At 35.4% G+C, this 14,485-nt stretch overlaps 1 protein-coding gene across 1 annotated transcript in view; it reads left to right on the forward strand.

Annotated features, from left to right (window-relative positions):
• Positions 1–14,485, forward strand: part of RDX (radixin) — a 93,905-nt gene that overhangs the window by 8,098 nt on the left and 71,322 nt on the right. Inside the window, exon 2 of the mRNA XM_027036459.2 lies at positions 8,245–8,314. Coding sequence (XP_026892260.1) covers positions 8,303–8,314 — 12 coding nt within the window. The 5' untranslated portion in view covers positions 8,245–8,302. The remainder of the gene's footprint in view (positions 1–8,244; positions 8,315–14,485) is intronic.

Consider the following 14,485-nt stretch of genomic DNA (forward strand, 5'->3'; position numbering starts at 1 on the left):
GACCTCTGACTTGTTGACTAGCCGTATTACTTAGGGCAAGTCACTTATCTGAATCTAAATTCCTTATTAAAAGAATGAGGGATTGTGATACCTTTCTTGGGCAGAGGGAAGAAGGGTAGTTATTATGAAGGTTAGGTGATACAGGTGAAGTGGCTGAAAAGTATTCTACAGGTAATTCCTTCATTCACTCCCCTTGTGCTTGTTTTGTGCCTTATTTCTTTATTTACAAAATGGAGCTGAAATTTTTTTGTCCTCTTTGCTTCACTTGAGGAATGACATGGCATTATATAGCTAAAGGTGCATTAATACTGCCATTAAATTGAGTATTAACATTGAGCTAAAAACATAATAAACATAGTTCTGTGTATATTAGAGCTTTTAAGCTTATGGGTCTGTGAACTTGGGTAGGGAAAAAAAGTTGCATGTTTTTTACACGTTTTCTTGCCATTATTAATGTGGGCACCTAGTAGTATTAGCATTAATACAGACTGTTTCCATTAGAAATTGTAGATATTTTCATAATCCGTCGCTGTTGCAGAGATGTCGAAGTGACATTACTTGGAAGTTTAATCATTAGATCCGCTGGTAGACACTGTTACTTAATTTAAAAACACATATGTTACTATATCATAAATTCGTGATTTTTATATTTTGGTGATTGTAGTCCAGTATAGTTGGTCTTTTATGCAATGTTAATGTATCTTATTCAAATACATTTAAAAGTACTTCTATACATTGAAAGCATTTAAAAATGCTTTTCTAGGAAGGGCTTTATAGGCTTCACCAGAGGGGGACCACGTAGGGGAAAAAGAACTTTTTTTTTTTTCCAACGTTTATTTATTTTTGGGACAGAGAGAGACAGAGCATGAACGGGGGAGGGGCAGAGAGCGAGGGAGACACAGAATCGGAAACAGAAAAAGAACTTTTTTATTGTAGATGTTGTTATTGTGTTCATCTGACTGCCAGAGTTACCTTATTAATTGAGTTTATACTTTCCTTTGTTATACTGCTTCCTAATCCCTCAGTAAATTGGCAGAGGAATTCTTTTGTAACTTTTTGGTCTGTGGAGAGAAACGGTTGGTTCAGAGATTGCTTCTGTGTTTCAAAAGGCAGGGGAAAAAATTACAATCAGGCGTGAGGAAAAGGATATCTTAAGAGTAAAATTAGGCAGTGTGACATAAATTATTGAAGGTTTGGTAATAGGCCCAGGATGGACGAGAGTGAACACCTGTTTTACCACCTGACAGGTGGGAAGAGTCTGTTGTGCCACTGACTTCCTAGAGCTCAAGGTGTTAGGCATGAGGCTGTTTTTCCATTGTGTGAGGTAGAAAGGAGGCTGTTTTAAGGTCCCCCTCAGAGTTAAAGGATAAAGAAGAAAATGCTTTATATGAATGCATTCTGTAAACATCGTACTTAGAGTTTATAGCCGTACAGTTACTTTTCTGCAGATGGGAAATGTGTATGCTGGCAGCATCTCTTAAAAACTTCTTGTTGAGTATGTCTGTGCCATGATTGTGCAAAGAAGTAGGGTAAGACCTCTTGAAGAAATTTACCAAGGAGGGAGTAACTTTCTTCTCAGTAATTAGATATTTGAGGGTGGATGGGAGAAGAGTTTATTTTTACTATATATCTCTAATGTACAATGGTTTAGGTGATTATGTAATATATATGTATGTGTGTGTGTGTATATATATTTTATTTTTTTTTGACAAAGAAAGGAAGACACTGAAAGACAGTAATTTCAACATGAGTCAGTTAGAGATGGAAACCCAGGACATGTATCTTGGTATCTTAGCTTTTCTTTTCTTTTTTCTTTTCAAAAAAATTTATTTTAATTGTTTATTTTTGACAGCGAGAGAGACAGAGCATGAAGGGGGGAGGGGCAGGAAGAGAGGGAGATACAGAATCCAAAGCAGGCTCCAGGCTCTGAGCTGACAGCACAGAGCCCGATAGGGGGCTTCAATTCATGAACCATGAGACTATGACCTGAGCCAAAGTCAGACGCAAAGCCACTCAGGTGCCTCAGTATCTTAGCTTTTCATGTGACATTTTATTAAATTGGCCATTCTGGTACTAAGATGTTAGTTTCAGGAGAAAACACACTAATGAAATCATAGAAGAACTAGAAATGTATTACTCAGGTTAAATAGTATTACTGTGATATAAATACTTTTCAGTAATAACTAAATTGGCTAAAAACTTGAGTTTTAGTTATATCTGTACACAGCTTCATCGTAAAAAAATTTAAGGTGGAATTCTTACTTAAGTCACATAAGCTGGTAAACTGATATATGAACGGTTTAGTGGAGTACATTTTTTAGGTTCTCCTCTGATTTTTAAAATTAGGAACTTAACAGAAATAAGATCTTGATTATTATTATGTGTTCAGTTCTTTATATCCAGATACCATTTGTAAGGACACCTGTGTTTTTACATGGTTAAAGCAAGTGGCTACATAATCTGCTTTTTCACTTACCCTTATGTAAATGTTGACAGTTTGTCATAATACACAAACACCCCCGTGATAGTCTATCATGTTATCACGTAACATTGTGACTTTAATTAGTGGCTTTTATGACGTGTACTGCTGTGGATGTCTTGCTAGAGGTTACTTTGTTTTGCATTTCTTTACTTCTTTGGCGTATATTCCAAAAGCAGAATTTCCTGTTCGGAAAAGATCTGAGCTTTTGTTATACATTGACAACTTACTTTCCAGAAATATGGAGCCAATTTATGGTGCTACCAGCAATGTTTATCTACTTGTTTAGCAGTACTGCTCATCGGTATTGCCATGTATAATAATTATTTTGCTAGTTTAACGACTATATAATCAAAATGGCCTTTAAGGCCATTTGATTTGTGGTTTTAGTCAGCAGAGTTGTGCATTTGTTTTGTGAAGAGTTTGTAGAGAGTTTGTCATTTAACCATTTACTGAGAGGAGTCTGAGTGATATCTTTATATATTTAATTATTTCTTTCCATAGTAACTTTTTGTTCTGGCTATTGCATATTTTTATTCTGTTAGCATTTTGCTATTTAGATGTAGGGATTTTAAACAAAATAACCTGTTTTCATCATAATGTATATATTTTTCTTAGTCATATTTCTCCTCCAAAATTAGAATTTTTTCTAAAGTCTCTTTTTGAGAAAAAATTCACCTACTTAGATTTTATTAAATGTTATGGTGAAGTTAATAGGCCCGACCTAGGTTTATTTACTTAGAGTAATTTTGTTCTTTTGTTTTAAAGAATTTGTTTTTCTTATTATGAAAGCTCTACATTATCTTAGAAGCCTACAGATTTACGTTAATTCACAGGAACTCTCTATTTTGGAGTATGATCATATTGGTCTTTTCATATGATACTGTATGTATGGCTTTATAACCTGCCTTTTTAGTAGTTCGTGGATATTTTGCCATATCATTCAATATTTTTCTGTATCTTTTTTTTAAATTAATTTTTTAAATGTTTTTATTTATTTTTGAGACAGAGCATGAGCAGGGGAGGGGCAAAGAGAGAGGGAGACACAGAATCTGAAGCAGGCTCCAGGTTCTGAGCTGTCAGCACAGAGCCCGAGACGGGACTTGAACTCACAGACTGCGAGATCATGACCTGAGCTGAAGTCAGTCGCTCAACTGACTGAGCCACCCAGGCGCCCCTCTGTAACTTTTTTTTAATGTTTATTTATTTTTGAGAGAGAGAGAGAGAGTGGGGAAGGGGTAGCGAGAGAGGGAGACACAGAATCTGAAGAAGGCTCCAGGCTCTGAGCTGTCAGCATGGAGCCCGACGTGGGGCCCAGACTCGTAAATGGTGAGATTACGACGGGAGCTGAAGGTGGACGCTTAACCGACTGAGCCACGCAGGCGCCCCTTTCTGTACCATTTTGATTGGTTGCAATTGAGGTCTGGCAGAGCCTACAGACGTACATGGTTTGCTTAACTAAGGTCTGAGTATTACATACGCTTTTCTAAATAACAGTGTAACTAGAATCTTTGTAGCTCTGCTGTTGTACGTGGTTGTTATTATTTTCTTTGGGTAAATTTCCACAAGTGAAATTATTTAGCACTTTTTTAATATCAAAAAGTGGAAGTCAGGTGGGTATATGGTAGAGCTCTGGACTCTAGGGTAGATGTCAGAAGGCCATTTGACCATTGATTACTTGTGGGACTAAGAGCAAGATATTTTTGTTCAATTGACCTTGTTTATTCAACTAAGGAACCATAATGTGACCTGTCTTGTCTCCTCAGCTTTTTGTTGGTAGAAAATTAATGTATAAGAACATACAACTATGGAGTATTCTTTAAATATTTTTTTTAATGTTTTATTTATTTATTGGGGGGTGGTGGAGAGAGAGAGAGACAGAGTTTGAGCTGGGGAGGGGCAGAGAGAGAGGGAGACACAGAATGGGAAACAGGTTCTAGGCTTTGAGCTGTCAACACATCCCCTGATGTGGGGATGGAACTCATGAACCACGAGATCATGACCTGAACCAAAGTGGGACATTTAACCGATTGAGCCACCTAGGTGCCCCTATGTAGTATTCTTTAAATACAAGGCGTTGTTGAGTAATCGTTCTATGTTCAGTTGGTAAATAAAGAGGTAGAACCTTATTACTTTTCTTAGATGATTTATAATTTCACTGACATAAAACAAGGTGGAGACTAACTTGATTTTTAAGAGAGAAACACTGGTCTGAAAACACCCATTTTTAGAAGCTTCTTTTAAAATTCAACCATATCCTTATTTGTGGATGCTTTTGTGAGGCTCCCCCCCCCTAATTCTCACAGTTCATTCATGTAGATGAATTAGGTTTGTTGCAGATTTTAAAAACTTAGTTAGCTTGTGTAAAAACCTGTTTTTTGTGTGTGTATGTTGGTCTATGATACATTTATTCTTTCATGTCAGTAGAGCTCCTTATTAAACCTAAAACTTTAATGCAGATTTTCTTCTTGAAAGATCCTTTTTATAGAGTATAACTGGAAGTAACTCTAGTATTGAAAACTTGGATTCATTATTTTTTATAGGAAAAGGAAATAAACCTACCTTTATTTTGTTCAAGTATTAGGTTCATGTGTAACTTCAGAGTATCAGCAAACCTACATGCTTGGTGTTTATTTACCTGCCCACCTGGCCCTGTGTTTGTGGACTACTTTTTCTGTAATTTAGGTGCTTTAACTTAGTTTATACAGCCTGGCATATAATTAATGCTCAGTTTCTTTCCCTGGTTTTTCCTTGCTGATGAGAGATTGAACAGAAGGGGCACCACAGCTGTATGGTTTAGTAAATAACATGAGCAGTACGTGTGGAAGCTCTCCTGAGTGTCTCCTGAGTTCTCCAGCATGTGGCTGTGGGGGTCTGATATGAATACAATGTCAAGAAGTTAATGTAAAAATTAGTCTAAAACAATTAAAATTCCTAACACTCTGCTAGGAGCAAGCCTGAAATACCTCTGTAGTGATACATACACACAACTCAGGGCTTGCAGGACTCCCACACTGGGGACTGGGTTAGGGACACGACCTTTCTACACTTGATCCTAGGCAAAAGGCTGAGAACCGATAGGGACATGAGCTTTCTGTCCAAAATTAAAATTGTAAAGAAATAAGCCATAATGAATTGAAAATAGAGTAATTTTATAGTGAGAGAAAATAAACATAGGGATAAACGGAAGATTCAAAATGTTGTAAAATAGCATGGCATTATTAAGATTTTTTTTACAAAGCTGAAAAAGAATTTCTAGGAATAAGAATATATAATTACTGAAATGCCAAACTATCAAAGACATAAAACATAAAAACAATGGAAGAGAATTAATGATTCGAGGAATGTTGCACACAGAGAGAGATGGAAACCACTGAAGTGATGCTTAGAGAAATGATATGGTTTTAAATATAAGGCAAGACGTTTTAAAAATATTCCCCACAAAAGGAGATTTATATTTATGTTTTTAGGAACTCTGTCACTGCTCTGTTCTTTTTCTTGGGCGTGGAAATATTTTTGAAGACAGGCACATTGACCTGAAATGCCTTTAGTACATGGGAGTTTGGAAAGTTCACAGAGCCCATTTACTAAGTGGTTTAAACATTAAAAAAGAGGTAAATCTAGAATAGATCTGGTTTTTAAAAAAATAATATAGTGGTTACACTGTAGATACTAAAATATTCCAACAGTACAAACAAGAAAAATTCCTAGTCTTTTATATAAATGGATAGTGTAGCTTGGGGTAAAAACTTTAATGGTGGTATTATATACTGATTCAAAAAGTGCCTGTATAATCTGGAAACCTTGCTGTGATGCAAGAAGTTCTGATATAGACTTTCATGTCTCATTTGTGGGTGGAGTTTAAAGTTGTTCTATGTTCTCTGAAGAGATGAAGTAAACTTTTTCAGTATTTTATAGATCATGTGTTTTTAATATCTATACCAATGTACATACTTGATCATTTTACATATTCAGGTGATAAAAATTGTTTTTAAATATTCTCATTGACAAAAAAGGGGATACTTTATATTTGGAGTTGCCTTATACTTGGGCATATTTAGTTTATGTCCTTAATGTACATACTAGAAAAGAAAAAATACTGGGAGTTACTTAAAGGTTTAATTTTAGGAATTAGAAAATGAGCCACAGAGTAAAGCCAGCTAATGAGAAGAAAAATGATGACGAAAGAGACAGAAATTAACAACAACAAAAAAAGAGCAATAAGAGAAACATAAGATCAGCCAAACTGAAAGCTGACCTTCAGACAGCTAAACTAAAGCAAACTTCTGGCAAGAGTAATCAAGCAAAAGGGAAGGTAAAATTTAACAGTATTAAGAATGAAAAGAGGGTCTTAACCGCCAATGTAGTACATATAAAGAAATTCTGAAAGAATACTATAACTTTCTAGAAATGTGTCACCAAGACTTGGAGAAAATCAGATTTGGCTATGGGGTAGAGATTTAAATGTTTTGGTCATGTTATATTTGAGGTAATCTTTAGACTTTGAGCAAGCAAGTTAGGCAAGTTCTAGAGAGACAGATTTGGCAGTTACTAACTTAGAAATGATGTGAAGGGCAGGTCAGTTTTGAGGAGGTTTGAGGACCTGAGATGGTAAGGATCTGAACTCAGACAATAAATAATAGAAGGAAGACAAGGGGATAGAGAATGAGATAGGTCTGAGGAACATTGAAGATTCATCAAAGTAGGTGACTGTAGGAAGGGAGTGTTAACATTTCCCTAGCTAAGAGTTAAGGAAATGAATTCCATGGTTCAACTGTTAGATAAAAAATATCTCAGGAGGAGGTCCCTTTTAAAGAGAGATTTATTGGCACATGATTGAATAAAATTTAGGGAAATGACTTCAGTGTTTCATTTTTTTTCCAATTTGGACAGTTTCTGCTTCATTAATTATAGCATCTTAAAAACTGTAATATAGTTTTAAAACAAAATTATATATTGATGCTAGTATAGTGGATAAATTTTCACAGCAGAGAGATTACCAGCGGAAGCTGATTTTTAAGTGATTTATCTAATGTACCTCACTGTGGCTCTTCAAACTGGAATAATCATTTTTTCTGGACTAATGGTTAAGAATGTTAGATCTTCTGGTTGGTTTGTTAGATGTTTTTAAGAACGTTTACCCTAAGACAGTATAGCATGATGGGTTTCTTGGATTAGGATTCACTTTTGCTTTACACGGAGAAGATAGAATTTAACATTGGTCTTAAGGACAACTCTAAATTTCAGTGAAGGCCACCAGCTTACTTGTGAGTAGCATGCAGATTGCTAGTGTGTGGTCTATGACTGTTGAATACACCTTGGGTGAATAAACTACTTGATACAATTTTTTCTACCTGGGTTTTTTAAATTCCAAGAGAAAATAATTTCCTTTAAAAGTTACCTTTTTAGAATTTATATTAATCAGAATTTCCTTTTGTCTTTGGTGTACAGAAAAAAGGTCAGAAAGTGTTTTTGAGTTCATCTCTTTAGAATTTGAATCTGTGTCTCCCCTTGACTATATTCCTTTCTCTACCAGGCTGAGTGTAGAGATGAACCTGACTCAGACAGAGACTGTATTTGGATCCGTAGCAGTCTTGCTTCCTTGCTTTGTGTGGTCTCTGACTGAATTAAAACTTTGAGTTGGTGATTGGTGTGCTTTATATGATGTTGTTTGAGATGTGTGCTATTTTAAATCACAGTATAAACATTTTTAGAGAATTAGAAAGTAATAGATCTCTTTTGCTTTCTTTTTTCTTTAACTGAAGGTGACAACAGAATTCATAAACGTGAATTTTTAAAGAAGGTGACAAAAAGAGAAGGAAAATGCCGAAACCAGTAAGTGTATTTTTACTGCTGCTTTTACCACTACTTACTTAATAAAATGTCAGTAGCATTAAGTTCCTCTTGGAACAAGGCAAAATATTATGGTAGAGTCATTGGGGAAGAAAAAGGCACTGATCCTGCTGCTGGTGTCTTGTTTTAGATTAATGTGGCTAGAATGACGTATTATGTGAACTAATGAAAAAGAGGTACAGGTAGCACTGTAGTTGAGATTCGTGGGTTCTGGAGCCAGACTTCTTCATTTGTATCCGGGCTCTGCTGCTTACCCTCTGTGACCTTTGTTAGATTACTTCAGACTCTCCAATTCTTAATTTCCTCATATAAAAAATGGAGATGTAATTAGTTACTTAAGAGAACTTGGTGAGAATTATGAGAACTTGGAACATTCAGTGCTCAGTAAATAGTAACTTCTTATTAAGCAGGAGGAAGTAATGAGAGGTTGGAAGGATCCATGCATTAATTTTCTCATAGTTCTAGCTTTGATGCTAGTGACACCGATGCTGATATTGTATAGTCTTAGATTTTTTAGTTTAAGGGTGTATGTATGATTTTACTTAGTTGTATAATTAATATAGTTTTTGACTAAGATTTATTCCTTTTTTCTTGGGATAAATGTTTTTGCTTCATCTAACAAAATTGAGGTGTTGTCTTTCAATGTTTCTTTTGGCCACCTATCTTTTTAAGAAAGTCATTGGTTATAGCTATTTGAGTTTCCTGGCATGAATATCTCTTTGGAATTACTTTAAAGACTCAGCAGGTAGGTAACAAAGAGTACATTTGCATTGTTGCAGATGCAGAGGACACAGTTGTTTATGTGGAAAATCTTCAGGAATCTAAAAACCAACTACTAGAACTAATAACTTTAGCAAGATTGTTGGACACAGGCTTATATTTTTAAAAATCACTAGCCTTTCTTAATATCCTGGTATAAAATTTGAAAAATGAAATAAAAAAATGTATTTGTAACTCCATCAAAGGTAGGAAATACTTTGGAATAAATTTACAGAAACCGTACGAGATCTCTACAGAACTTGTGGGAAGTTAACGACTTAAATTTGCAGGATAATATTCTGTAATGTTCGTAGATATGTCTAGAAAATACTATTAAGGTGTCATCTGTACCCAATGTAATGGTAGAATGAATGCAATTCCATCACTTCAATCCAAGGAGGCTTCTTCGGCTGACATTGATTAGCTGATTGTAAAACGTCTATAGAACTGCCAACATTTATATGGAAGAGCTAAAGCAATTTTTAAAAAGAAAAAAGTTGGAAAACGTACACTTCTGTATCTTAAGACCTAGTCACAAACTACAAAGATAAGATAATATGGTGTTGGTAGATAATGGAATCAGTGAAACAAAAATGCAACTACCCATATGCATTCATTAGATTTTTTACAAGACTTTCGCACAATTCAATGGGGGAAATAAAATTCTTTCCAACAAATGGTTTGGAACAAAGGGTTATCCATATAGAAGAATATGAATATTGGCCCTTATCTCACAATTTACACACCGAATTAACCCTAAGTGGATCATAGACCTAAATACAAAAGCTCAAACTGTAAAACTGCTAGAAGAAAACATTTTTGTGACCTTGGGGTAGGTAAAGTTTCTTAGATAGTATACAGGAAGTTTTAACCATTTATTTTGTATTTTTACTTCTTTTGAAAGTTTGAACCGTTTAAAAAACACGTTGGATTTCATCATAATTAAAAACTTTTGTCCTTTGAAAGAGAGCAATGAGAAAATGAGAAGACGAAACAGAACAGGAGAAAGTAATTGAATATACAATTCCTCTAGAACTCCATAAGATAACCCAGTTTTTAAAAAATGAGCAAAAACTTTGAACAGATGCTTTACAAAAGAACATATATTGATAGCTAGCAGACACATGAAAAGATGCTCAGTGTCTTTAGTTACAGGGAAACACAAAACTACAGTGAGATAGCACCTTATAGTCACTATAAGGGCTAAAATTAGAGCTTGATAATATCAAGTGTTGGTAAGAATGGGAATCAACTGGAGCTCTAATATTTCTGATAGCAATATGAAAGTTTATAGTTACTTTAGAAAACTGTTACTATAATTGAGTGGAAACATTGATGTATTATTCCTTAGAGTAAGGATTCAAAATTATATGTGCAGGTAGATATAAATTGTATATTAATTTGATTTCTGTGTTTTCCACTGATCTGTTGGTTTACTTTTATACTTAGTAGATACGTAAACTTGGTCAAGTCACACTTCACAGACCTGTGTATATACTTTTAAATGTTTATTTTGAGAGAGAGAGCTCGCACGTACACAGGTGGGGGAGGGGCAGAGAGAGGGGATCCCAATCTGACCCCTGATTTATATAAACATGGAAATTTACAGCTCTGTTATAACAATTAGCAGGGAAACCCCTGATAAAATGATCAGTATAGATATGAGTTGCATTTCTACAAAAGCAAAAGCAGAAACAATTATGTTATGGAAAAATATTTCATCAAATCTACGATCTTTTGTTTGAAACTCTTTAAGCTACATGAGTTTCAGTATTTGGAATCTTTTGGATTTTATAAAGGTGAATATATACTTTATTATGTGCCTCTGTCATGTCATGAAGCTTCCCTCAAGACCTGGTGTATCACCTCAAAAACATTAATGTTTTTCTATGTCAGTGTGTGAGTATTCATTTGAAATGGTATAATTAAACTCACCAGCTAGTCACCCATCACTTCATGTTAATAAGGTTTTGCTAGAAATTAGCTAATAAACTTGTTTTCAACGCCTTTGGGATTATCAACGGATAGTGGACCTGTATTTATAATAGTGACAAAATCATAGTGATTTATGGGAACGATATCTAACAAATGATTAATATGATTTTTTTTTAAGATTTTATTTTTTTAAGTAATCTCTACACCCAGTAGGGGGGAGCTTGAACTTACAACCTTGAGATCAAGAGTCACACATTGTACTGACTGAGCCAGCCAGGTACCCAAATTAATAGAATTTTTAGGGAGAAAATTAGAAACACTTTTTGGAAGATTTTAAAGAAGACTTAAATTAATGCACAGAGAGAACCACAGTCATGGATAGGAAGAGTCAGTATTGAAAAGACGTTATTTCTCACCTCAGGAGACTAATGAATTTAGTGTTGTTCCATTTTAAATCATAGGTATTTTGAAAATTTACGATTTTATGTGAAGTCAGGAACAAGAAAAAAGAACCAAGAATAGCCAAGAAGTCTTGAAGATAATGAGGAGAGACTTTTCCTACCAGATAGCAAGACTTTTGAAAGATGTAGTAGTTAAAACAGTGTGGTTTTGACAGAGTAGTACGTCAACCAGTGCAACAGAATAGCGCAAATTCAGACCCCAGACCTGTAGATATTTGATATGTTTCAGTTGTCTTCAGGAAGCAAATTAACTAATCAGTATACATCACTTAGATGTTTTAAATCCCCATGTCATTATCCTCATGGAGAATAAAAAATGAAATTGGATCTCTACCTCAAATCATAAGCAAAAATCATTGAAGACAAGTTATGAAAAACAACTTTAGTATGAAATAGAAGAGTATCTTCAAGACTCCAGAGTAGAGAAAGATTTCTTAAATATGGCCCAAAATAGTGACACCCATAAATACAACATATCTTCAACATTAAAGTTAATATGTTTATTATAAAGGACACTTCAAAATAGAATGACAGACTACAAACTGGGAGAAGATTTTTTTTTTTTTTGTGATACAAATAATTATCAAGGTATTAGTATGTAGGATATGTAAAGATTGGCTACATAGTAGTGAAAAAAAAAAAAAAAAAAGACAACCCAGTAGAAAAATAAGCAATAGATGTTAACAGACATCCAAAGATGAGGAGACTGAGTGGTCAGTAAACATAATATATTAGTTTTGTTATTCTTTAACAAATTACCACAAATTTAGTAGCTTAAAGCAGTACCCATTTATTATCTCATATTTGTGTAGGTTAGAAATGAGGGATGATAAGATTGGGTAGGTTCTCTGTTCAGGGTCTCCCTAGCCTGAAGTCAAGGTCTGTCCCAGCTGCATTCTCCTCTGGAACTCAGGGTCTTCTTTCAAGTGTATTCCTATTGGCAGAATTCATTTCTTGCAAAAATGATCCATCTTTAATCACTGGAGGCTGAAGTTCCCATTTTCCTACTAGCTGTTGGCCAGGGACCACTCTTAGCTCCTAGAGGCTGGTGTCAGGTCCTTGCCCCATGGCCCCTTTAATTCAGCAGTGGAGAACCTCTTTTATGTCAAATTCCTGTCACACTTTGAATTTTTGTGACCTTTGCAACCAGTCAGAAAAAAACACTTTGCTTTTAAAGGACTCCTGTGAATAGCTTAGCTCCACTCACACACAATCCTTCAATTTTTAGGTCAACTACATCTGTAGGTGAGGTCAAGTACATCTAAAAAAAATGCCTTCTGCCGTGTACTGTAACATAATCATGAGGGTGACATCAGGGGATGAAGATCATGGGGGCTACCTTAGATTTCTGCACACTATACCTATGAAAATGTTCTCCACCTCTTTTGGAATCAGATCTGCACAGTAAGACCGTATAGAGATACCATTTTATACCCACTGGATTGTCAGATATTTTAAAAATCCAGTAATACCCGTTGTTAGTGAAAATACAGATCAGCAGGACTTCTGTTGTTGGAAGACAGTTCACTTTTTCATGGTAAATTTGACTTCATACTTTATTACCCAGGAGTTCATTGGAGTATTTACTTCTAGAGACACTCAGATATATACATATTAGGAGACATATACAGGAGTGTTCATAACCGTATTCTTGATAACCAAAAAATTAGAAACCATGTCCATTGACGAGAAAGTGGGTAAATTATTTTCTAACAATAATTGTATAGCAATAGAAATGAATGAATTATAACTACTCACAAAAAAAATCAATGAATTTTAGAAATACAAAGGTGAAAAAACATTTGTTTAGACTTTTTTCTTTAATGTTATTTTGAGAGCAAGCGAGAGATCACGGGTTGAAAGGCAAAGAGAGGGAGAGAGCATCCCAAGCAGGCTCTGTGCTGTCAGTGTAGAACCTGACAGGAGGCTTGATCTCACAAACCATGAGATCATGACCTGAGCCAAAATGGAGAGTCAGATGCTTAGTTGACCAAGCCATCCAGGTGCCCATAAACTTTTTATTGAAATAGAATATACATAGTGAGAAGAACATAATTGTGTTTAGTTGATGAATTTTCATAAAGTAAAATATACTTCTGTAGCCATTGCCCATATCAAGAAAGAAGACTTTCTTATTCAGTACTGTACAACTTTAACACAGCTAAAAATCAAGAAAAACTAAATATTTTACATAGAGATACCCACATTTGTGGTGAAGCTATTTTGTTTTTAATTTTCTTTTACCTTTATTTAGTTTTGAGAGTGCGTGACTATGCATGCAGGGGACGGGCAGAGAGAGGGAGACAAGGATCCAAAGCAGGCTCTCCACTGTGAGCATGGAGCCTGATACAGGGCTCAGATTCATGAACCAACTGTGAGATCATGACCTGAGCTGAAATCAAGAGACAGCCACTTAACTGAGCCACCCAGGTGCCCCAAAACTATTCTTTTTTTTTTTTTAAATGTTTGTTTATGTATTTATTTATGAGGGAGAGAGAGCAGGAGCAGGGAAGGGTAGAGAGAGAGAGGGAGATACAGAATCCAAAGCAGGCTCCAGGCTCTGAGCTGTCAGCACAGAGCCCGACGTGGGGCTCTGACCCACAAACCACGAGGTCATGACCTCAGCTGAAGTCAGGTGCTTAACTGACTGGGCTACCCAGGCGCCACCTCAAAAGTATTATTTGAAAAAAAAAGAATGACAAGCAAAAAATTCAGTTTATTGCTCACCTGTGGGGGATTGAGGACAGGGAAATTCAGAAGAAATAGATTTGTATCCACAGCATAATTTGCCATTTCTTGTTATTAAATTGAATGGTAGATTTATGGGTAAAGAAAAACTTTTTCATTACTCGGTTTCTGGTGATAGTTGTATAGGTTTTCCACATCAAGCAATTCTGTAGTTCTGTGTACTCATCAGTTGTGGGTTCTGCAGTTGAATTCATTCTGACACCGCCTACCCAGATTAGCACAGACAGTCCAGGTTAAGGGCTCAGTCCCA

This window comes from Acinonyx jubatus, chromosome D1 (assembly GCF_027475565.1).
Source record: "Acinonyx jubatus isolate Ajub_Pintada_27869175 chromosome D1, VMU_Ajub_asm_v1.0, whole genome shotgun sequence".
Lineage (NCBI taxonomy): Eukaryota > Metazoa > Chordata > Mammalia > Carnivora > Felidae > Acinonyx > Acinonyx jubatus.